General features: G+C 46.5%; 1 protein-coding gene and 1 non-coding gene across 4 annotated transcripts in view; both read left to right on the top strand.

Moving 5' to 3' along the window:
• Tbc1d2b (TBC1 domain family member 2B) overlaps positions 1 to 25,149 on the top strand; it is a 74,539-nt gene extending 49,390 nt beyond the window's left edge. For all 3 annotated transcript variants that reach the window (XM_047538568.1, XM_047538569.1, XM_047538570.1), the window contains 7 exons: positions 1,921 to 2,031; positions 3,184 to 3,377; positions 4,421 to 4,915; positions 8,148 to 8,265; positions 13,634 to 13,819; positions 15,988 to 16,109; positions 19,905 to 25,149. In XM_047538568.1, the coding sequence (XP_047394524.1) occupies positions 1,921 to 2,031; positions 3,184 to 3,377; positions 4,421 to 4,915; positions 8,148 to 8,265; positions 13,634 to 13,819; positions 15,988 to 16,109; positions 19,905 to 20,100 (1,422 nt within the window). In that variant the 3' untranslated portion in view covers positions 20,101 to 25,149. The remainder of the gene's footprint in view (positions 1 to 1,920; positions 2,032 to 3,183; positions 3,378 to 4,420; positions 4,916 to 8,147; positions 8,266 to 13,633; positions 13,820 to 15,987; positions 16,110 to 19,904) is intronic.
• Trnaa-agc (transfer RNA alanine (anticodon AGC)) lies at positions 14,004 to 14,075 on the top strand. The gene has a single exon. It is a non-coding gene; the product is annotated as a tRNA-Ala (tRNA).
• Positions 25,150 to 25,166: the final 17 nt, after the last annotated feature.

Raw genomic sequence — 25,166 nt, 5'->3', positions numbered from 1 at the left:
GCTCTTACTGTCCCATCTCGTGTCACTGGTCTCTGCCCATCATTGCTGAGTATATTCTTCAGTTGCTCTCCAGTCCACCTGCCTTTGATTGGCCTGCCTTGTGGTAATGTGTTTGTTCACTGCTAAGATGTTAGGAGAGAGGAGGACACCATGATTCAGGTCAGAAAACAAAATCAGTGGAACTCCTTTTGGGTTTGACATTTGGTGTTTTAAGGACTTGTCTTGCTGAGGCTGATCAGATGTGATGCATATCAAAGTGCAGGTGGGAGTTGGGGCTGAGCACATAGGTGGGGAACCCACCAGGCCAAGCCCTTAGAAGCCTTTTCCCTGCCAGATGCTTCCTGGATGGGTGCCTCAGTTCTTTACCTAGGAGACAGAAATGATGAGAATGGCTCCCTGAGTTGTAAATGAGATCAAGAATTGCACATGCCTCATGTGGCACCTGTAACCTACACCAGATGCTCCATAAATGTCTGAAATTGAAGGGGCTATTGAAACTTTTTCAGTTCTTCTGCATTTTATGGGAAAAATTGCTTACCCTCAGGGGTTTTCAAGTTTGGAGAGTGGGGCATGTCTGTGGATGCATCCCTGGAGAATGGCAGCCATCTCCTTCCTGTGATAACAGGAGGATCAGTGTCTTCCTTGACCACTCTGGCCTGCCCTTGGAGCTGCCCTGAACAGACTCTCTTCTGTGACTGAGGGATCAGAGATTCCTCAGGAACCTCATGCACCAGCCTATCAGGTTATAAAAGAGAAATAATTACAAACAGCAGGGGGCAGGGGACACACTTATAAAAGACTGAATTTATAAGGAGCATTTAGAAATCACTGTCTTAAAGGTAGTTCTAATTAGTCTCTTTGTTTAGAAACTTCTTCAATTCACTGTTTGTTTTTATTATTATAATGGTCTAAAAAAGTTCCATGATCTTTGTTTTAATAGCATTTTACATGAAAATTCTTCGCGCCTTTTTTGCTTGTTTTTGACCTTGGCAGAACTTGTCATTGGCTTGTCATATTCGCTCTCTTTTTTTCCAAGATATTTTTGGTTGTAGATGGACTTAACTTTATTTGTTTTTATGTGGTGCTGAGGATCAGACCCAGTGCCTCACATGTGCTAGGCAAGCGCCCCACCACAGAGCTACAACCCCAGCCCCATTGTTACCTTCTCTTGAGGACATAAAGTAAATATGGCAAAAATTAACAGTCAGTGAATTAGGTGAATGGCATTCTGGCATTCTTGGGTTTTGTTTGGTTTGGTTGTTTGCTTTGCAGTGCTGGGGACCGAACTGGGCCTTGTGCATGCTAGGCCAGTGCTGTACCACAGTCCTACTCCTCTGGTACTTTTCTTTCATCTTTTCCATAAGTTTGAAATTTTTCAAAAAATGGAAGAGCCCATTTAAGTGACTTATCCATCGTAGGTTGTAGATATTCATTATTTACTGTAATAAATTTCAGTTAAGGGTTTTTGTACATGTTTGTCATTTTTTTTTAAACAAACTTGATAAATAAAAATGAGAACCTACAGAGAATCTGTTTCATTTCTCTAGTTTAAAAGAGAAGAACATAAGGTTTTGCTTGTTTTATACCACCTCAGTGAATATGAATAGATGAAATAGTTGCATAGACTTAGGATAAGTCTTATTTACCTCTCCTGTCATCAGTTGAGAAAAATCACCACCATTCAGTCACTATTTTTTCCATCTCCTTCATGACAGCAGCAGTGCCTGCCTTCCTTCTACTGCCACACGTGGCCAAAAAGATCAGTCAGAAAGTTAGTTCCCATTAATAGCTTCCAGTACATTATAACTTGTCCTAACTTAGCAGAACTGTTTGGTGAGGCAGCAAGATGCTAATTACATAGGTTAATTAGTCAACATTCAAGCAGTGTGAATTGGTGGTCTTTGTTTTTTGCCCCAACAGGATAATCTTCAGGGGTACAAAACCCAAAATAAATTTCTAAATAAAGAAATTTTGGAACTCTCAGCTCTACGAAGAAATGCAGAAAGGAGAGAGAGAGATCTCATGGCAAAGGTGGGTCTGCATGAGCATATTCTATTACCTGGTGGGAGGGAAAGTTAGGAAACCATTTTTAAATGGGTGTATTTTAAAACCAGTTTAGCTGCCATGCTTGAAGAAATATGACCACTGGTATCAAAATGTATTTAAAGTATACATTGTCATAGAGCAATGTACTTTGTCTTTGATGAAGGCAAAGAGAAATTCCCTTAGATGTGGCTCTCATTTATATGTATGCAATTTTAATGGTGTTTTGGCGGGGGTGGGTGTTAAATAAAATCATTAAGATTAATTGAATTTTGATTTATGCTATTTAGTTCCATATCTATAAATCAGGGTGGTGAGGATAATAACTCCATTATAAATCCACCAACTCTCCACTCAAGACATAATTATGACTAGAAAGGGCTTTTCCAAGTGTAAAGGGACCACAAACATTCTAGCTATCATCCAGTGAGTTATAATTAACTAACACTTGTCCACAGATGTTATATCTTATGTACATTTTTGAGCAGCTGTCAAAACATCTTCTCAAGCCTTATTCCTGCATGTTTTCCAGGGTGTGTTTGATTTGTCTGATCAGGTGGCAGTTGGAAGCTGGACATGGGTCACAATGTCCTAAGAAAGTTTCTATGGCATGGGGTGGCCACTCATGGCCAATGTGCATAGTGGCACCAGTTTGATCTCAGTAATTAGCAAGTGGCCTGGTTTCTGCTGCTCAGTTCAGCCCTGTGCAGGGGGCAGTGAGGCATGTATTGGCATCCAGACCTTTGATTGTCAGAACCCTTCTGTGCCATACCCCTAGAAGGAAGAAGAGGGCCACAGTTGGTCTTTTTTAAAAAAAAAAAAAAAAACCAAAACCTTTTTAGTTGTAGATGGATATCTCTACTTTATTTAGTTTATTTTTATGTGATGCTGAGGATCAAACCCAGTGCCTCACACATGAAAGGCAAGCACTCTTCCACTGAACTACAACCCAACACCCACAGTAGGTCTTTTAAACATGTTAGATGGCCTGTGGCATACATTAATTCCTTCTTTGTTACAGTATGTCTCTGGCTTACTTCCTAATAGTTTGAACTGGTCATTATTGATTACTTGAGGTAACTAAGGATTGCTTTTTCCATATCTTTGTCTGGATAGAGGTAACCCCCACATTCTCTGCAGTATTCTAGCCTGGAAGCCAAGCTCTGCCAGATAGAAAGTAAATACTTGATATTGCTTCAAGAAATGAAGACACCAGTTTGCTCAGAAGAACAGGGGCCTGCCCGGGATGTCATAGCCCAGTTGCTGGAGGATGCTCTGCAGGTTGAGAGTCAGGAGCAGCCAGAGCAAGCATTCATTAAGCCTCATCTTGTCAGGTAAAGGTGCTAGAGACTGTTATGGGTAATGCACCCCACTTCTGAAGTGTCCTTTTTCGGCAATAACCATTCACAGAGAACTTTACACAACTCTCTCTCATTTGGTACTCATGACAAGTGCTGTTGGGTCAGAGTAGTAATCAAATGATAGATCTGGGAATCTTGACTGCAAGATTTTCTTCTTGTGAACCATGTCAAAGTCACACTCACTTTGGGAAGGGCCAGGTTTCTGTTAGGAACCCTCTCCTGAAACAGTTGTACCCGCTGGCAATTTAAGAACAAAGAGGGCCTGTTAGGGTCGGGGTAGGGGGCGGCTAGACTTTGTAAGGGAAACCTTTTTTTTTTAAGTTGTAGATGGACACAATACCTTTATTTTGTTTAGTTATTTTTATGTGGTGCTGGGGATCGAATCCAAAACCTCACATGTGCTAGGCAAGTGCTCCGCCACTGAGCTGCCCCAACCCAGGAAAAGGTTTTGGTCCAGGATCCACCAAATTAAGGATCTGATACAAGTCATGAACTCACTTACACCCAAGATGCACTTAGACACACACACACACACACACACATAATTTTGCACATTCTTTTTGGAAATCACAGAATCTGGAAGTTCATGATGGATCTTAGATTAAGAACCCATATAACCAATTTTTTGAAAAATGGAACTCATTAAATGTTCGAGCTCAGAGAAATCTGCAGATTCACTTGGTCCACCCTCCTCTCCTGTTGTCACCCTCTGCCACTCAGGGGCAGCAGTGTGTTGAGCCACACTTACCACAGTCTCCTCGCTGCTTCTCTCTTCTCCCAGCTTAGCCCCAGGTGAAGTCTTGCTTCCATTTGGCATAATTTTTTCCATATAGACAGCCTGTTGTCCTAGCCTTATTTATCAACATGCTTATTATTTGCTCACTGGTTTGAAATGCCTGGTCCCGTATCAAAGTCCTATGTATATATGGATTGGTTTCTAGGTTCTCTATTCTCTTTCATTGGCCTTTTGGCAGGACCATATCACTTTCATTTCCCCCCCCTTTTTTTTTCAACAGCGAATATGATATTTATGGGTTCAGGACTGTCCCTGATGATGATGAGGAAGAGAAGTTGGTGGCCAAGGTCCGAGCATTAGACCTGAAGACTCTCTACCTCACAGAAAACCAGGAGGTTTCCACTGGGGTCAAGTGGGAAAACTATTTTGCAAGCACAATGAACAGAGAGATGATGTGCTCTCCAGAATTAAAAAACCTGATCCGTGCAGGCATTCCCCACGAGCACCGTTCCAAGGTGTGGAAGTGGTGTGTGGACCTTCACACAAGGAAGTTCAAGGACAGTGCAGAGCCAGGCTACTTCCAGACCTTGCTTCAAAAAGCACTGGAGAAACAGAACCCAGCCTCCAAGCAGATAGAGCTGGACCTGCTGCGAACTCTGCCCAACAACAAACATTACTCCTGCCCCACCTCCGAAGGCATACAGAAGCTGCGGAACGTCCTGCTTGCCTTCTCCTGGCGGAATCCAGATATTGGCTACTGCCAAGGTCTAAACAGGTGAGTGTCAGCCAGAGAAAGTTCCTGTTTGCCATTTAGAGAACTTCTTGGCACCAGGCACTGCCTGGAAGCTCCCTACCTCCTGGTTGGCCAAGAAAAGCCAGTATTTTAAGGGGAAAAGATAATTGCAGCAAGCTAGTTTTATGATACAATATCCCTAGTTCTTTGAATAACTGAGGGAAATAAACATACTTCCAGAAAGAATATAAAAGTTGGTACCTGGGCATGGTGGAGGATGCCTGTAGTTTCAACCACTAAGAAGGCCGAGGCAGGAGAATCACAAGTTTGAGGCCAGGTTTAGCAACTTAACAAGACCTTGTCTCAAAATAAAAAGGTCTGGGGATGTAGCCTAGTGTTAGACTGCCCTGGATTCAATCTCCAGTACTGAAAAAAATAAAAGAAAAAAGTTGGCGGTAGGGATGTAGCCCAGTGGTAGAGGCCATGCTTAGTCTGCAGGAGGCCCAGGTTCAGTCCTCGGCACTGAAAAAAAGGGTGGGTGGGGGAGAACATGAACATCAAATGCACTTGAAACAGCCTGGAATCTCATTTTTTTCTTCCTTGTTGGTGTTGGTCTCTTCACACTTGGAGTTTTGATCATAAGAGTTTGATTTCATTGATTGATAATGCACGGAGTAAAAACCCATGGTCACTCTTATTTATACAGGATCCTTGTGAATTAAGAAATTGCTCCAGATTTTTCAGCAGATTGAAATTCAGCTCACGAAGGACCTAGACTTGCTTTCTTTTAGTCTAGAATCTCTCTACAGGTCTTGCTTACTTCCCTGCTTCCGTAAGTGGAGGATATGGAAAACTTCTCGCCTTGTCTTAGTGATCCAGGCTTCTCTTCCCAAGCTGTGCTGGGCTAGGACAAGGCCTTGAGAGATACAGAGGTCTGCTCTCCACAAAGCTCCTCCTAGCTTTGAAGGTTGGGTGCTTGGGACTGCTTCTTACTGTGCTTCTGACCTCACCTGACTGATACCCTTTCTGCTGCTTCTGCTTCCTGCTGTCATTGCAGTTGTGTTTATATTCCTGTCTGGGTAGTGATAGAACTAACCAAGCTCCTTGGGAAGATAAAGTAAGATTGAAGGTGCTCTCTGTGCGTACTTGAGGAATTTTTCTGTAAGCCAAGTGCATGAGCTTGAGTTTTGAATGCCGGCATTTACTCTGGCTTCAGAGACCTTTTGACTCCTGATGTTGCTGACCTCCAGTTGGGGCTGGGGATGTACCTCAGTGGTAGAGCCCATGTTTAGTATGCATGAGACTCAGGTTCAGTCCTTACCACCAAACAAACAAACAAAAAACATGAAAACCAAATTCACTTGAAACAGCTTGGGGTCTTGTTCTTCCTTCTTGGTCTCTTCACACTTGGGTTTTGATCAGAAGAATTCAGTTTCATTAGTTGATAATGCATGGAGTGAATACTTTTTTTTTTTTTTTTTTTTTTTTTTTTTTGTGGTGCTGGGGATTTGAACCCAGGGCCTTGTGCTTATAAGGCAAGCACTCTATCAACTGAGCTATATCCCCAGCCCTGAATACTCTTGATCCCTCATTTATATAGACTGTGGGAGAATATTGCAGAAAAGATTTTTAAATTGGACCCCTACTTGGTGAAGTCTTAAATGAAGCCCAGTACTAATAAAACAATCTTGTTTTACTTAAAACCACAATGCACATTGTTTACTTAATACTCAGTCTAAAACTTCCTGGAAGCCAAAAGCCTCTGAAACCAAGGAATCCCAGTGAGAACTTAAGTATGCCTATGTAGCATTGTTATCTAGCATTGTTATCTAGTATCTAGTATTGTTATTGACTTTTCTATATATAAGTGGTGTTTCCAGGTAATCAAAGCCTTCTCTGTGCACCTCCCTGTTAGAACCTCTGAATTTAACCTCTGTTTCATTGGGGTTTTATCTTCAAAATGCTTGATACATGTCATGCCTTCTGAGTACTGACCTTCAGTAGGAAAACTTTAGTTTCTTCTAGATAATTCAAACCTATCATCTCTAGCATCAGTTGATTTGAATGTTCTGATTTCAGACTCTTTACCCCCTGTGCTGGCATCCTTGCATCCTCAGATCCTGTGGGTTTGGTTTCTGTGCTTTTGCGAACTATTTTTATCTTCCTCCGTCTCCCAGTTGTCACCTTTCCTCTCTCCATCTCCTTCATGAGAAAGGGAGGCATCCCCCTTCTCATCTAGCCCAGGTCTTTATTTTTTCTTTTAATTTGAGATGATTTTTTAAAAATTTTATCTAAGGGGAAAAGGAACAACAATTGGGGACGGGGTGGTACTAGGGATTGAACCAGAGGAACTTAACCACTGAGCCACATTCCCAACCTTTTGTTTTTATTTTTTATTTTGAGGCAGGTTCTCACTAAGTTGCTTAGGGCCTCACTTAAGTTGCTGAGGCTGGCTTTGAACTTGGAATCCTCCTGCCTTAGCCTTCCAGGTTACTGGGATTACAGGTGTGCGCCTCCACACTCTGCAGGAAAAAAAACAAATTTTGAGAAAGGGCTTCAAGGTTTTTCCTGTGAGTGATGCACATCTGCCATAGGCAGAGATTCTTGGATTTCATCTAAGTAGAGAGGGGCTTTTCTCTTGCCTCTGCCCCAAATGCCCACCTGGAGCCAGACCTACAATTACCAGAAAGTGATAAGGTATAAACAGCTCAATCCAGGCTTCCATTATGAAAAACAGAAGTTGGTACATATGGTGTCCCCTCCCACCCATCTGCAGCCTTGATTGCAGTTCCCTTAGAATCCCCCTCACTGGGGTTCCTTTGTCTGCCCCCTTATTCCTCCAGAGTGGAAGCAAGATGAGTGGAATCAGGAAAGTTTTTAAAGCATTGTGTACTCTTTGCTACTTACATTCAGATCTTTTTTTAATTGCATAAAAGGATTACTTGGAACTTCTTGGACAATAGACTCAAAGAATTAGCTGTGTTAGCAAAATATTTTCTTACAATGAAAATATTTATTTCCTTAAATGAGGCTAGTCAGTTATTAGGAAACAATTTCACCTTTGAACAGAAACTAAATGAAAGGATGAGGGGAACATAGCCTTGCCTCTCAAATCTTAGGAACTGCCTCGCATCTCAGGAACACTTACTTATTGTTCTTTTATTGGAGAACTAGAAATAGTTGTAGCCATGAGAGGCAAATGACTTCAGCAGACATCTCTGTGAAGACTGTGGCACAGGGCCTGGCATTGATCTCACTCCCTGTTTGCTTGTAGGTTGGTGGCAGTGGCCCTCCTGTACCTGGAACAAGAAGATGCTTTCTGGTGTCTGGTTACCATTGTGGAAGTTTTCATGCCTCGAGACTATTACACAAAGACTCTGTTAGGATCCCAGGTACTTTTAAAAATACTGTGCTTCAGCCACCAACTTGCAGAATTATAGTTGACTGGAGTTAAACACCCAAGGTGGGGAGCTTTGCATACATGACCTCAGCGACTGATCCCTGAAGATGGCAGGTCACATCTCAGAGCCTGGACTGAGTGATCTTGAGTGGGGCTGGGCTGGCTCATTTAGCTCACTGGAAGTTGACAGAGAAACTGAGTCATCCTGCAGGCCTGATGTGCTCTCTCCCCTGGGCACAGGTCTACCCAGCAAGCCAAGTCATGATCAGGTGTTGGAGGAGCCCAGTGTGTTAGCTCAGGTCCTCTGAGATGCAGGTGCCGAGGCAGGATTAGACATGCAGAAGCTTCTGTGGGGCAAGACCTGTGAAGGACAAGGAGAAGTGCGAAGGAAAGCTGGGAGAACCTCCCACCTAGGAGAAGGAAGGAGGATCAGGAGGAAGAATCTCAGATGACATTGTGATCCTATACCAGTAGGGAAGCTCAAGCCAACCTGCCGTGCTCACTTGCTGGCTTCTGGAAATGAGTGTAGCGATGGCAGCAGCAGGGACCAGCACATTTCAGGCCCTCACACCTGGATTCTGATATCAGGGGCCAGGCTAGGGTGTCATGGGCCTGTCTCTACCTGGGCAATGTCCTACGTTGTGGCTCAGGGAACCTCTTCCCCCGCCCTTCACTTGTGGCTCACCTTTAGCTCATGTCTCTTGACCACAACTGCATCCATGTCTGTACCTGCTTTGTTTCGTGGCTCCTCTCAAGTGTGTGCCCAGCCTGGTCTGCCTGCTCACCGAGGCTCTCCTCAGCCTTCTCTAGGGTGTTGCGGGGCTGGCCCCACAGGCAGGCAAGAGGCGCTGGTGGGAAACCGGAGGCTGGCAGGAGGGCTGTGGAAGGGATTTCTCCTCCGTGTCATGAGGACTGCCTCTCTGTGTAACTTTTTCTCCTCTGGCCCCAGCTCCATCTGGTGGGTCCTCCATGCAGAGCGGTGACCTTACCTGATCCCTCTATTGCTCTAGCCCGAGGATGTTCCTGCTCTTGCTGACCTCTGGGCTACTTCACTGTTAGCCACTTAGCCTCAGCTTTTCTGTGACTGATGTGACCAGCTCCTGGGATAAAATTCTCCCTGTTACAAATACTTAGATTTTTATTTTCCTGGTTGGACCCTGATAGAGTTTTGCTTTATATTTGTGTTTTTACCTTTGGAGGGAGATCTTCAATATTGCCTCTAGTTACTACCCATCTTTCTAGTTTTCCAAACCAGAAATGAGTCATCCTGCTTCCTGTAACCCTTTGGTCGCCATTTCTATTCCCACCTCCTGCCTGGCAGGTCACATTTGTCCCCCTTTCTTCCCCCTCTCCACTGGCAGGTTGCATCCTCTCTCCTACAACCTGCAATTGCCTCCTCTGCCTCCTGCCTTTTTGCCTTTAGCTTTTCCCACAGATTGAGTTTCATCTTTCCCCCCTTGGGGCCCTCGTCCTCTCAGGGTCCAGCCCAGATTCCTTTGTAAGACCAGGACCCTCCTTCCATGCTCCAGCCCCCACCTGTCCACTGAGCTGCTGGAGGCCGTGTGCCCTGTAATGATAGGACACTTGCTCTGTGGTCTGGCCCTGCCCTCTGTGTGCTTTTTATACATGATTCCTCTTCCTAGAACACTGCTCTTTGCTCACTCCCTTGAAAGCTCCTGCTGAGCCCCAGCACACACACCATCTCCTCCCCAACGCTCTCCTGCTTTCCTAAGGCTGCCATCAGAGCCTCACTTTGGTTCCCACTTTCCTGGCCTAGCTGTGACAGCTGGTATCTAACTGGATTGTCCTTGCTTACCTGATGGTCTTCCAGCTAGTCAGGGCACCTTCAGAGCCATGGTCTGTCATTTAAGGATGCCCAGTATCCCACAGAATAAATGTCTGAACTTTACAGGAGCTACTATTTGACCAGGTACAATTTGACTGGCATTTTGTGAGCCCCGGTCTTGTACCAGTAGTTATACTTCAGGTCCCACCAGGTAGAGCCTCATTATTCTCATTTGACTCAGGGGAAACAGGATCAAAGATACTGAGCAACTTTCCCAAGGTACTGTTGTAAGGACCCATCTGGGATTTGGACTCAGCCCTTGAGACTCTGGGCCTCAGTTTACCCACCTCTGCCCACTGCCTCCTACAGCATCCTGTAGAATGGTGAGAGATGCTGGGCTCTGGCATTCCTGGGGGATGAGTTTTCCCACAGCTGCCTCCTCCAGGTCATCGATGGATGTCATCGATGAACCCCAAGGAAAGCTCACCTGGTCTCCCTGTGATCACTTCACTTGCTAATTAACTAAGAGCTTTGCTTCTGTCGCTTGAGTTTGTAAACGAGGACGTGAACAGCAATGGGAAGAGGTAGGAGTCACAGTCAGGTGGGATGAAGAGGTCAATAAAATGTTATATATTCATAACAACTGAAGGCAAATAGTTTTTGGGGTTTTTTTGTTGTTGTTGTTGTTGTTGTGCTGGGAATCAAACTCAGGGCCTCATGGGTGCCAGGCTCCACCACTGAGCCACATCCCTAGCCCAAAAGATAAAGGCTCAAATTTAAGGTCACAAGTTATTTGGTGTTCAAGAATAAGAAAAATGAAACATTAATCTCTCCTACTCCACCAAAGTGTGGTCAAGCACATTGGTTAGGAGTGTAGGCTGGGAGGAGTCACAGGTCAGCGTCAGACCCCCCTCCTGTGAGCTGTGGAGCTTGACCACATCACTTAGCAACCCAGTGCCTCAGTTTCCCCCTCTGTGAGAGGAAGGTAATACCTTCTCATAGATAGTTTCAGGTGGATTTCAAGTGATGTATTTAAAAAGTTTATTGTAATGCTCAGTATATTGTAAAAACACAGTAAAAATTATTAATATTGTTATTGTAGGCAAAAGGGGAAGACCTATTTTAATTGTGTGAATTTTAGATAAAATATGCATCACATTCATAAATGTGAATTCTAAGGAGATTTTTTTTCCTTTGGCTATACAAGTAATAGATGATTATAAAGAGAAGTTAGGCAATACAGAAAGATATTAAGAAGAAAATGAAAGCCACCTGTTATAATTCACTGGGGTCCACAGTTAGCTTTGATATATTTCCTTTTGCTCCCCACCAACAATAGTTGAATATTCAAATTGAGAGCAAGGTGTAGCCCAGCCAGTTCACATTATGGCATGAGCATTTTCCTGCATCATTGTGTACTTTCCAACCCTCATGTTGGTGCTGATGATATTCCACCAGGCAGATGTGTATAATGTGTTTAATCATTCTCTCGGCTAAGGGTGGGCTTCATGTGAGGCTTCTCTTAAAGTGGGGAGAGCTTTGTGTGTGCCGCCAGCCTTCAGCACTGTGCTTTAGGAATCACTGTCCAGCTGCCTCCCTGCCAGAAAGCATTACCGAGCCCCCTGCCCACTGCCACTGCAGCCAGCTGCTTGCCAGCTTTCCGTGCTTGCCGTCCTCGAGGGGCATGTTGTGTGCCAGGACCTCACTAGGCACTGAGGACACAGAGATGAATGACACAGTCATTCCATGTCCTCCAGTGCTTAGTGGGGGAGGTGCTAAAGCAGAGGCCTGGACAAGCGTTCCCTGGCAGCCTGCTCTGCGCCCAGCCCTCTGCCAGCCACCCGCAGCCATAAGTGAGGCAGTCTGTCACCCAGTTGGGAGAAGAGAAGTGTACATGGATCTCCCACTTCGAGGCCTTCTCCATGTCCTTGCTGATGTCTGCAGCAGCCCCGGCCAGGCACAATGAATTCTGGTGTCATCACTTGGTCTCATGGTCATCTGTCTACCTCCCTTGTCATTTTACAGCTCCTTCAAGGGAACAGCTGGTCCCCATTGCCAGGGCCTTAAAGTGTGGACAAATGTGCTGTAGTTGCTTGAACATCAAGGGATGGAATAAACACAAGCAGAAAAGTATCTTCACTAGTGTGTGGTCCCAACTCCACCCCATGGAAGGAGTTTTGTCCACTTCTCTGAGTTTTCCCAGGGCAAGCAGATGCGGTTGAGGCGAGAAGTCAGTAACCTTTTGCATACTGGGAGGGTTTCACAGCTTCTTAGGCACTTTTGTTTTTTAAGTGTTCAAGAAAATTAATTATAATTCATCCAATTTATATCTTTAAAATTTTTTCCTTGCTTTAGTAAGAAAGCACCTTGGTCAAAAAGGTACCTTTCCAACTCTGAATTCCTATATTTTTGTTGTTCTTTTTGGGTGCATTTACAACTTTTCAGAATCATTTTTGTGAAAAAAAGTTTTTAGTTATATGAGTTACTTTACTAAATTTTAAATTTTTAAATTAAATTTCAACCAGCAGTGCCTACTTAAACCTATTTAACTATGCTTTAAGAATTAAAAAAAACAAAACAAAACAAAACATTTTTGTTTGTCAGTGCTTCTATTCAAAGAAAAACAAAACTTCTAACAAGGAGAAACAATTGACCTTTTAAGTTTTGGATTGTCCTAAAAAATAACATTCTTAAAATGTTATTTTAGCATTTGTCCAGATTGTTTCTAGTTTGTTTTTTTTTTAATTACAGTAATCCCCCAAATTATCATACCTTTTGTCCTAACTTGACTGATGTGCTGTTGAATGTTTTGCTAGTTCTTTATACTCCTAGGAGTGGATTGGCTATAGGATGTGAGCATCTTCCTGATTTCTGGATGCTGCCAAACTTCTCTCCAAAATGGCTATCGAGTTGATACCCTGTTAGCAGTCCACCACAGAATGTCCTACACCATGGTCACTGTATACTCAGACATTTCATGGAATACCGAGGGTATTCCGTCACCTTCGCCTTCATCCTGGAGAGTCTGCTTGGCCCATGGTGTCTTTCTGGTTTGCTTTTGCTCCCCTTCCCCTTATTCTCCAAGTTCTACCTCTCCTCTGTGGTGGGCGGCTTCTCCCTCCAGTCTCAGCCTCCTATGGAGCCTCAGTCTGACGTCTCCTGATTGATGTGCCCTGGGGCATCAGCATGTGCAGTCTCCCCAGCCTGGCCCTTATTCTGTGTTCTGACCTCAGGGCAACACACCTCTGTCCTCTCCATACCTTGGGTCAGAAGCCAGGGTATTCTATAGGTTCCGTAGATTTTACCTTCACATAGTTGTGAATCTCCCTCTCTGTCCCACTGCCCTCCTCTGGGACTTTGATCTGTGTCAAGACCTCCAGCTCGGCTTCCTCCTGTGCAGCTTCCCTGTTGCAGCTTGGGGGATGGACCTTGAGTGCAGATGCAGCTGTACTGCTGTCCTGCTTAAAGCTTCAGATGCTTGATGCCTGTTGTGTTTTTCTTTTCTTTTCTTTTCTTTTTCTTGCCCAGTGCTGTGGCAGACACATGACATTTCTCTTCTTTGTTTCCTTTCCAGGTGGATCAGCGGGTGTTCAGAGACCTCATGAGTGAGAAGCTGCCTCGATTACATGCCTACTTTGAGCAGTACAAAGTTGACTACACCCTCATCACATTCAACTGGTTTCTGGTGGTTTTTGTGGACAGTGTTGTTAGTGACATCCTTTTTAAAATATGGGACTCTTTTCTTTATGAGGGACCAAAGGTGGGTTTGCTCAGCTCAGCTATTCTCAAAAACATGCTTAATGTGTGTGTTAGTGGTGGTGAGTGGCTGGTTCTCCTGGAACTCATGAGGTTACCATGGCACTAGAGTGATCTCAGTGTGGCATGCCACCGGAGAGCTTGGGAAACAGGAATCATTTGCTTGTCCATCACAAACAGTCTGGGTCTGGAGTGTGGCTCAGTGGTAGAGCACTTGCCTAGCATGTATGAGGCCTTGGGTTCAACCCCCAGCACTTTAAAAACAACAGAAACAACAACAACAAAAAGAGTCTGCACCAATCCCTGTGCTTGGCTGGGAGTTTTGATGGTTCATGGTCTGAACCTCACTGCCCTTCAAACGATGGTTGGTGATGGTCTCTCCGTTATGTGGATGAGATGGAGGCCCAGAGATCTAATAAGCAGAGGATCAAGGGGACAAGCTCAGGGGAGCCAACTTCAGAACCTTCATGTCCACAAGCCTCCCACCTAGTCTGTTGTGTGTTCTAAAATCAGTTTTTGAATAAGTAGTACATTTACATATTACACTTAAGTCATATAACTAAGGGTATGCAGTGGAAAGATCTCCCTCCTCCTTCGTCTCCTAGTTGTTCTTCTCAATTTATTATACATCCTTCTCAGCGTATTTTATGTATCTCTAAAATATTTTTTAGTCACTGTATCTTAGAGATACCTATCAGGATATACAGATCTGACTCATATTTTTTTTATAACTCTGTGTAGTATTTCCTTGTACAGATGAGCCAGAAATGTATATAACAGTCACTGATGATGGACACTTAGGTTTTTTCTATTCTCTAGCCACTTCAAACTGTGCTGCAGGACTCTCTTGACACTTTTTCTTTCTACACATGTGCAAATACATCTGTAGGTTTAGCCCTAGAGGGAGAAGTGCCAGCCTGTGGGTAGTCCATCTGTTGTGTAGGTGGTGATTGCTCCACAGAGGGGCCTCACCAGTTTATACTCCCACAGCAAAGTTTGAGTGTGTGTTATTACCCCACCCTCAATTTAGTGTCCAACATAATATACTACCAATTTTCCAATCGAGTCTGCCATTGTTGAAAAGGTTTCTCCACTAAGGCATAAACAGTTCCTCTTGGGCCATAGGTAGGGTTGTGAAGAGAAAGATGACTTACTTGAATTCTGTAAATATTGCTCTTTAAATATGAGAAAGTGCAGGTTGGTGCAGACCATACAAGGCTCTTAGATACGGAAAAAGCTATTTGTTCCAAAGCTGCTCAGACTTCCAAGATCCCAGCAATCCATTCCCCCTAGCTTCAAACACAATACCCTCAAACAAATCAGTAACAAAAATTGCTTTTCTTTCACTATATTTAAAAATCAGCAATTCAGGTCCGCATTCACTAGCTGAGATGGGAACTGTCTTTGAAGGTAGAAGCTTTCTAAGACTCAGAATCAAGAAATTGTGATCTCGTTTTTTATTTAAAATTCATTTCACTAGCTGTGGTCAAGTATGTCTGTAATCCCAGATGCTCAGGAGGCTGAAGCAGGAGGATCACAAGTTCAGAGCCAGGCTCAGCAACATCAAGGCGCTAAGCCAACTCAGTGAGACCCTGTCTCTAAATAAAATACAAAATAGGGCTGGGGATGTGGCTCATGGCTGAGTGCCCCTGAGTTCAATCTCCAGTACCCACCCCAATTCATTTCTGGACTGGGTGTGGAGGTACACACCTGTAATCCCAGTGACTTGGGAGGCTGAGGCAGGAGGATTGCAAGTTTGAGGCCAGTCTCAGCAACTAAGCAAGGTCCTAAGCAACTTAGCGAGACTCTGTCTGAAAATTTTTAAAAGACTGAGGATGTGGCTCAGTGCTTAAGCACCCCTGGGTTCAATCTCTAGTACCAAAAAAAAAAAAAAAAATTGATTTCTAGTTCCAGTGTTAGCCAAAAGGATTCCACAAAAGTCTAGTTATTTCAAAGGGAGAAGCTGATTTGTTGAAAACCACCAAAGAGTTTATTTTTCTATAAGAAAGGTCCTTGCCCATTCAGTAGAAATCACCCCTGTAAGTGTCTACCCCAGGACAGGGCACCTGCAAGACCCTGGGGATGCCTGTAACCCCCAACTCCCAGTGTCAGGAGTGTGCCTAGAGCCAGGGTGTCTCCATTTACAGATTTTCCTGTCCTTTCCTTCCACAGGTTATTTTCCGTTTTGCCCTGGCACTTTTTAAATACAAGGAAGAGGAGATCCTGAAATTGCAAGATTCAATGTCCATATTCAAGTATCTCCGTTACTTCACTCGTACTATCCTTGATGCAAGGTGAGTCCTTAGGTGACTGTCCAGATGTCAGGAGAAAGGGCTGCCTAGCCTCTGTCTCCTTGAGGGTAACCTATCCTTGCTGTCTTCAAAAATCATAGCCGTGCCAGATGCAGTGGCACACGCATGTAATCCCGGCCTCTGGAGGCTGAGACAGGATCTAGAGTTCAAAGCCAGCCTCAGCAAGAGCGAGGCTCTAAGCAATTCAGTGAGAGCTTATCTCTAAATAAAATACAAAATAGGGCTGGGAATGTGACTTAGTGGTTGAGTGCCCTGAGTTCAATCCCTGGTACCCAAAAAAAAGAAACACAGCCATTGCGGGGTTCTGCCATGAGAGGGGGAATTTCCTTCCAGGGAAGAAAAATGGGAAGGAGGCTGGCCTTCTAGAGGCTGGAGAGGAATAGAGATGAAAGTGTTCTTATCCTTAATCTCACAAACACAAATCCTATCCAAAAGCCATAGTCTCACATGGCTGCAAGCATTACTGAGTATCTACTATGTGGCAGGACTGTGCCAGGCGTTGGGGATGATAGATGAAGAGCAACGCCTGAGGAAGCCCAGGCCTGGGAGAGAACTAGGCTGGGAAGGGGCAGTAGGAGAGGAGAGCCGTGCCTGGCAGAGTCAGCCTCTGGGCATGCACAGGTCTGGAGCAAGTGTATTCTGAGAGGTGTGGAGAAGTTTAGCCAGGCTCGTGCTGGTGTGCCAGGTTTGCAGCTGGGCCACAGCAGAGCTGGACTGTCCAGGCTCCTGGAGATGGAGCTCAGGACTTAGATCTTCAGTCTAAGAGTGTTGGGAAGTCACTGTAGCTTAGGCAGAAGGATATGTCAAATTGGGGTGGGACTGGCCACCAGCAGACCAGGGGATAGTGACTCTTCAAAGGGTCCAGGAAGAAAGGTGGTGGCCTGGAGAGAGGTGGCCCCAGAAATGGAGAAAAGTGATAGTCAAGACTGAAGAGAGTGGAGGAGGATTTGAACTTGGAATACCTTCTAGGTTTCTGACTTGAGCAGCCAGATGTCCATGAATCACCATAAATCATTTTGCTCCCGCCCTCCCCATCTACATGTTTTTCTTGTTCTGGGCCGTCCTTGTCTCTGTGTCCTCTGGACCACAGTTGGTTGATGCTCTCTCTGGCCCTGGCATTCAAGTGGGACATTGGCAGCACAGAGTGGTGACTGAGGACAAAACAGGCTTTCTGGAGACCATCACTATTGTTAGGCTCTTTTTCTTAGGGAATGGGTTTTTTAAATAGTTTCAGCCTTATTACTAACCCTAACAATAGTGACCTGATTTTATGAGAAAGGATATCTGAGCCAGGTGTGGTGGCACATCCCTGTAATCCCAATGACTTGGGAGGCTAAGGTAGGAGGATCACAAGTTCAAAGCCAGCCTCAGCAACTTAGCAAGGCCCTAAAGCAAGTTAGCTAGACCCTGTCTCAAAATTGAAAAAAAAATAGAGTTGGGAATATGGTTCAGTGATTAAGCCCCTCTGGGTTCAATCCCTGGTACCAAAATAAATAGGTAAATAGATGGATGAATAGACAGACAGGAAGGATATCTGAGAATATTTATCTTTGAAAAGACTGATGCTAAATTCCACGTGAGCCTTGAGGGTTCTTGTTAATCTCACATTGGTCAGGATTACTAAGAATGACTGAATGAACTTCCTCATGCCAGCAGTGAACAATATTGAGAGCATTTTGGTTCCAAAGACCATTCCTGCCCCAACCCCAATAGCCTTGTGCTGAATTGTCAGTGCCCTGTCCTCCAGTCAGCCCCTTCCTGTCAATCAATACCTGGCGGAACTGGGCAGCTCCCGCCCATCTTGCATTGTCCTGCAGCGCCACCTGGTGAGTGGCTCCTGGTGCAGTTTCCCCTTGCTTTAGAAAGTCAAGGCCACCAGACCAAGAGTTCCCAAATGCATTCATGAGTGACAGCAGGATCACTGGGGATGTTGTTAAGACTACAGATGCCCTGGCCCCACCTTGGTGCTGGAACCCCAATATTTAATAAGTTCTCCACACTAGTGATTCCAATGAGCACCAGTTCTGGAGTACATTGGTCTTACAGAAAAGGAGGAGGAGCCAGTGCAATAGCACACACCTGTAATTCCAGCTACTTGGTGGGGGGGGAGGCAGCTGCAAAACAGGAGGATCACAAGTTTGAGGCCAGCCTCAACAACTTAGCAAGACCCCCATCTCAAAATAAAAGGTAATAAAATTCTGGGGATGTAGCTCAGTGGTAGAATGCTTGTCTACATGTGCAAAGGCCTGGATTCAATTCCCTACACCAGAAACAGAGTGGGGGTGGGGTCAGAGAAGGATATTCTGCGGTTCTGTAGCCAGTTGCATTCAGGAGCCACTGGGTTAAATGTGATTGAATGATCTGTGCTGCAGGACTTGTAGGAGGCCGTGAGGAGTTGAGTTTTATATGGGTAGTGTCTGATTTCCCCTTGTGCCCAGCAGGGGCCAGTGGGTCCAATCAGCTCCCACTTGACTGGAGGAGTAAGTGAAAAATGTTAATTTAGTACTCATAGTGTTCACTTTCTGTAGTAAGGAAGCGGGGCTTAGGTCTTGGGCTTGTGGAGCCTTTGGGCTCAAAGCTGTAGGAGAGAAGGGACTAGTCTTGTGGGCTCCTGGTGCCTTGTGCCTAGCCAGCCATTTCATTTCCCCCATCCTCCATCAGCCCCATCAGCGGGCTGAGGATCAGCAGAGTGTCCACTGCATTTGGGCTTACCCTGACCTCTGGTGCTCACCTGTCTTAGAACACACAGGGGAGCTTGAATTTGAATAAACCCAGCCTTTCTCTTCTTCCACCTCCTTACAAGATAATCCTTTCTATTAGATTGGGCAGATCAGAGGTGTAGGTGTTTTAGGTATAAAAGGCAGAAATCCTAGGGCTTGCGTATTCTTGATCTGTACATCCGTGTTGAATGTAGCGCGGGCTGCTGAGGAGCAGCAGGAGCAAATGGTTTGCTTCTGGTAGAGACGGGGCTGCAGTCCTCCTGCCATGACTGCAGGGCCCAGGCTGCGGGCCTGGCAGAAGAACAGGGGTAGAGAATGGGTTGGGCACTTCCATGCTAGAGCCTCCAGCTCCTCTCCTGACGCTCAGGATGCAGTGTGGCTGTCCCCTGAGGCCTGGAGAGCCATAGGCAGACCTCGGGATGAGTCTTAGTTCTGTTTTTATAAAACCACTGACTGGTAGTTTAAGGCAAGTTATCATAACTTTAAAATTTTTATCTTAAGTTGGTGCCTTAAACTGGGGATGTAAAAGGCTCTAGCTGCCTTACGTCTCTGGTCGACTCTGGTCATGTTGCTTACTGGGTCTGACCGTTGTCACCAGGTTTGCTGGTTCATCCATTCTCAGGCAGTTGGTCCCAGGACAGTTTTCCTGATTGCCTGCCTTATGTGTGGCCTGGTGTGGGCACTTATTACACCTGCCCTCACCAAGCAAGAGTCAGATGCTATTCTCAGAACCAAGTAACACCCATACCCTAGGGGATGACAATCGTGTTATCCCACACATGGACAAGGAATGAAACCAAAAGGGGGTTGATGGCTCAACTCTGCAACTCCCAGTCACACTTGTAGGGTAGAGGTGGGATCTGAGTCCAGGCAGGCAGGCAGGCAGGGCCTTCCCCTCAGCCACACTGTGCCTCCTTGCCTCTGCAGGAGGTAGGCCTGGCTTCCCTGGGTGGCACATGCCCTCCCCCTCCCCAGCCCCTGGGCTCTGCTGCAGTGGGGGCTATGTGAGTACTCGCCTGAGCACTGCTGATGCTCCTCTCTACCCTTCATCTGCCAGGAAACTGATCAGCATCTCCTTTGGGGACCTGAACCCCTTCCCCCTGCGCCAGATCCGGAACCGACGTGCCTACCACTTGGAGAAGGTCCGGCTGGAGCTGACAGAGCTGGAGGCCATCCGCGAGGACTTCCTGCGTGAGCGGGACACCAGCCCTGACAAAGGCGAGCTGGTCAGCGATGAGGAGGAGGACACCTGAGTGGACGCCTGTCCCTGCTGCTCTTCCCTTCACAACCAAAGTGTATCAGAAGTGTGAACTGCAGGGACATCTCTGCTTGTTTAAATGCCAGACTGTAACATCTGTGGTGTCTGGGAATCTGCTGAGCAGATGTCCAAGCCAGACTGCACTTTCTTAGTTCCCATTTGGGAGCAGGGTCTCATTTGTTTACAGCCATCTTCATGCCATGACATTTGGCATCATGGTCAGGTTTTTTGCCTGATTAGTGAATCACCATGCACTTAACCAGTTGGCTGTTTCTAAGAACCTGTTTACAGCATCTGTCAGCTGTGTTGGTGTTTCACCCTGTGAAAACCATACTTTGCTGGACCTCTCCCAGGTTCTTTCTTTTGTACATAGGAGGCCATTGTGTGTGTCATAGGGCTTCAGAGTGTGGCTGCTTCAGGTGGCATGAGGTCAGTGTGAAATGAGGGACTTCCTTAGAAAAGCAGGCACATCCCTTGTTCAGAAACGGCCTCCTTGAAAAGCCCAGGAATCCTCTGCTGGGAGCTCCAGCTGCCAGCCATGCCCCACCTCTGGACTAGCTTTGGCTAGGCCAAGCCCACACAGTCTTTGAAAACAGTAGCTCCCACCCTGCGTGGGGAGGGCCTGGCTCTGCAGCAGCCCCTGCACTTCGTCTCCAGCTCATGACTGTAAGCCATACCTGTGCCTCACACGGCTCTGTGAGCTTCTGTGGAATGCTTTTCTTTTCATCTGGGACTTGGCTTGGAGAAGCCATTCTCCAAGTGTGGCTTGAATAGGATTCCAAGTCATCTATAAGCTGCACCCTGGCATGGCCCCGGTTGAGGGAGACAGAGGAAGTTTTTGGGGGGTTGCTTTTCAGGATGGTGGTACAGCTGCTGGGTGATCCCTACTGCATGGCAGAAACATCGGCCTCCCCAGATGGAGCCATTGTTCCTGATGTCTGTCACTTGGCTGGCAGGTGTGGGAGGCTGCTCCCAGGTCTTTGCTTAGTGCTAAGGCTTGGGCGAGCTCTCCTAGACAGTCTCACTGCACCCCCCGCCCCCCGCTCCACTATCCCCCACTGAACACCCTTGTTCTCAAGCAAGGATTGGGGTCACTGTGGCCTCTTGATGTTGGGCTGCCTAGGCGGTTTCTGGGGACTCAGTACTGTCTTTTGAAACTGGGAGAGAGATGTTGAGTAAGGAAAGTTGTTTTTGCTTAATTCCTCTGGATCATCCCTGATGTGTGGATGTCATGAGAGAATGTTTTCTGGCACAGTATTACACAAATGCAAGAGAAACAGTCTTAAGTGGAATATTTTACACTACCTGGACACAAATCAGAAACAATCTTTAGTTGATATAAACACACTCAGACTAAGAATGGAAGCAATGCAATTTCAAGAAGTGTTTTTTCCATAACGTATGGTTTTCCTATTATTTTTTACTGTCAACTTCCTATCAGTTCATGGCTGAGTTGGTAATTCATACTAGAGCAAGCTCAACTTCTTGGGCTTAACTGCCTACTTTCTTACCTTGTAGAGGGAGCTGGTCTCTGTATTTAGCCAAAAGCCTTTTCTCTTTTGAGATATCAGGAATGTGTTTATCATTGTGTGCATCTTTGGAACAGCTGTTTGAGGCCCGACTTCTTCAGGAAGCCAACTCGGGAGCCGGGCAGGCATTGTGGTCTCACTGTTGTTCTGGGGACTGCTGGGACCAAGCACTTGGAGAACCCCTACCCCCACCTTGTGAAGCAGTGGCTGTCAGCCTAGGGAACAGCTGTGAGGAGGTGCAGGGGACGAGGGCCCAAGGGTTAGCTCTAGCTGCCCTCAGCTTTTAGTTTTCAAGTCAGTTTCCCCCTGGAAGATGCCAGCCCAAACTGCCCTATATTGGGGCTAAAATGATCCCTTTAGGAATGGACTCATTTTATCTAGTTTGCCCTGAAAAAATGTATCTTAAAAAGCATCTGGTGGAGATGGGGGTAGCTAGGTGGTGGAGCACCTGCCTAGCAAGCATGAGGCAGTGAGCAAGAGAGATCCCAGAGGAGATGGACTGGGAACACTTTCTTGAAATTTCTTTCTGGAATAAAGTGCTTAATGTCCAGAGGGCTGAGAGGAAATGGATGGCCTGGTTCCAGTTTGGGGACAGGATGGAGTGACTCCTCCTTCCAGACCCTTAGGTCCCACTGATTTGAGCCAACACTTCCCCTTCCCTCCTGCTACTGAGGAAAGACCTCTTACCCTCCAGTGCGCCAGGTACCCCTACCTCCACCAGCCACCATGGCAAATGCCCCTTCTGGCAGGGGCTGCTCCATACTGCTGTTCATCTGAACCTTTGCTCCACAGCCAGCCCATGGCCCTTGTGTGGTGGCCCTTGCAGGCTGAGACACGGCCCAGAAACTGGAAAACCCAAAGGGTGGCCTCCAGCCTGCTCACCTAGATGTAGGTGCCAAGGCAAGGGAAGCTCCCTCACATCCAGTGGCAATTCCCAACTCTTAAATTGATGGGGTTTTTAATGGGTTGAACCTGTTAATACTTTTGTATATTTTCACTACAGTTTATATTTTTATAGGATATTTTATCAAGGTTTTTCTAGATTCTGTACATCTATTTTATATAACAAGTTCTATTTTGTGTGCACAACTCCCATGTATGTATTTATGTAAACCTGAGCCTCCGGATTGTTCTTCCCTCTGTGCCTCCTTTGCCTCCAGCCTTGACTCTCTTCTGCTTGGCCCTTTCCTCACCCTAGGTAGCCTCAGCCACTACCTGTAGTCATGCTGATAGCAGACTATAGATTGCTGGGAACAATTCTGGTTTCAACTACATTATATTGATATAGGAAGTACTCTAGGCAAGTACCCAGTCTTTTATTTTTTTTTAAACTAAATGTATACTACACAGTAGCTTTGCAGTATTATCATCCCCCATATGACCAGGCAGCTGAATGCTGGGCCTGCCTGGGGAAGTTCCCCCAGGTGAGAAGCTGGATGCAAAGCCCCATGTGTGCCACTGAGTATTCCACCCCTGCCTGGAAGCTGGAGACAAGGGTGACTGTCCATTTATATCACAGCAGCTTCTATGCTGTCTTCAAGTATAATTCAAAAATCATAAAGGAAAAAATAAAATAATTTGTGAAAGGCAGTTATAGTTCCTTGTGACAGGCCTGCCCCAAGGGTTTAGAGAGTGGGACGGGCTAGGATGGCAGCCTTTCCAACCTGCCAGCCTGGTGATTCTGTGTGTCCCTGCCCTTGGTTCTGACGGGGTAGAACAGTATGTGTTTGTCAGCAGTGGTCATTCTGGGAGACCCTAAGAGCTGTCACCAAGCAGGTTGAGGGCTGAGGGCAGAGCCTGGGAGCCAAAGAGGAACACTGTTGCTGTGCCTGGAGAAGCCCCTGCCAGACAGCAGGCGCCCTCTTCCCACCAGCTGTGCCGTGCCCTGCCTGAGTCACAGTTTGTTTGCCTCCTGCCTGGGCTGACAGCTCAGGCCCAGCTGCCACTGGGGACACCCCCAGCCATCATTGGAAAAACACAAAAATGATTAAGACCAAATGTCTTTCCATAAAGCAGGGATTGGGAGGGTAGCTCAAGTGAGATTCCAGATAGAGCAGGCTATGACCTGGGATGCTGCTTTCTCCTCTGGGAACACAGATTCAGCAAGTCTGGAGATTCCCAAGGTCACAATAGTAATGGCAGAGCTGAGACCCCAGGGCTCTGCCACTGTTCCAGACCCCACTTCCTATCCCTTGTAAGAGGTTGCCACTGAGAGCAGTTTTGATTAAGCCCTGGGAAACCATTACTCAGAGCGTGAGTCCCTCGGGCCTCCTTGGGCCAGCAGGGCTGCTACAAACAGACAGGAAGTGAGCCTGACACGCTTCCACCCTCTGTGTGGTGCTCGGACTCATGCATACTCCCAGTGACTTGCTTTCCTGAGTGACCTCTGACAGACTGCCCTGAGGGCCTCGAGGGGATCCTCCTCCTGCCTGGTCAGAGGGTTGAACTGCTGAGGGCAGTCCAGAGCTCAGAACAGGAGATGGGGACTTGAGGCCTCCACTGGGCCTGTGTCACCAAGATATGTGGCCTTGGGCCAGTCACTTCCCTCAGAGCTGTGGGCTTCTCACCTGAAAATGGGATGTGTTCAGGACCAGAAGGTGTGAGCATAGGGGACTGGAAGCACAGCTGGGCACACGGCCTCCTTACCCCTACGGGCAGCTGCCCCTGCTCCCCACCCACTCCTCAGCCCCTCCAGGTAGGGCTAGGCCTGCGACACAGCACTGATTAGTTCAGCCCTCTTACACTGTTTGAAGGTCTCAATCACCAAGGAGTGATTTCCAATGTATTCCCCCAATTCTGAGTGGCCATGGCTCATGCCTAATGCCACTTGCATGGCTGCAGGGCCCATTCACCTTAGAGGCTGGGAGAATAGAATGTGAGAAGTGTCCCCTCTTGGAACTTCAGTGCCCCAAACTTAGAAAAGGAGTATAACACTCTCTGGGAGGAGGACTTAGGAGGAAATGTTAAGAGGACCAGGCCCAAGGCTCACAGCTGGGGGAAGGGGCAGACATGGGCTGGAAAAAGGCCCTTGTTCAGCCCTTCCCCACTCCCTGCCCCCTGCCAGGGCCCAGCACCCTCTTCAAAGCAACTTCATGCCCAGTTGCTTCCTGCCATGTACACCAGAGTCTTGCTCTAGGGGACCAGGTTTTATAGGTGGGAAAGGAACACCCTGAGTCAGCCTCGACTGGCCCAGTCCCATCTCTAAGCATGGAGATGGAGATAAAGGAAAGGGACAAGTGGGGACCAAGAAGGATGAGACTGGCTAGTCTGCTCTTCCCCTCTCCACAGCTTTGTGCAGAAGAATTAAAGTGAGAGTGTCAGAGGTGCCCATGGGCATTCCAGACCCCATCAATCACAGGTAGTCCTGTGGTTGACAAGGTAGCCTTTATTATTCGACAGTGCATACATGTCTCTGAGGACCTTAGAGTGGGGGTCCCTGGGGAAAGGGCTGGTGTATGTGGTTATGGGGTGCTGCTAGCAGGAGGCATTAGGTAAGGGGTGTAGGGACTGTCGGGCCTTTGTGTCCCTTCTG

The sequence above is a fragment of the Sciurus carolinensis genome, chromosome 2 (assembly GCF_902686445.1).
Source record: "Sciurus carolinensis chromosome 2, mSciCar1.2, whole genome shotgun sequence".
Lineage (NCBI taxonomy): Eukaryota > Metazoa > Chordata > Mammalia > Rodentia > Sciuridae > Sciurus > Sciurus carolinensis.
This window is presented reverse-complemented; position numbering and strand designations above follow the sequence as displayed.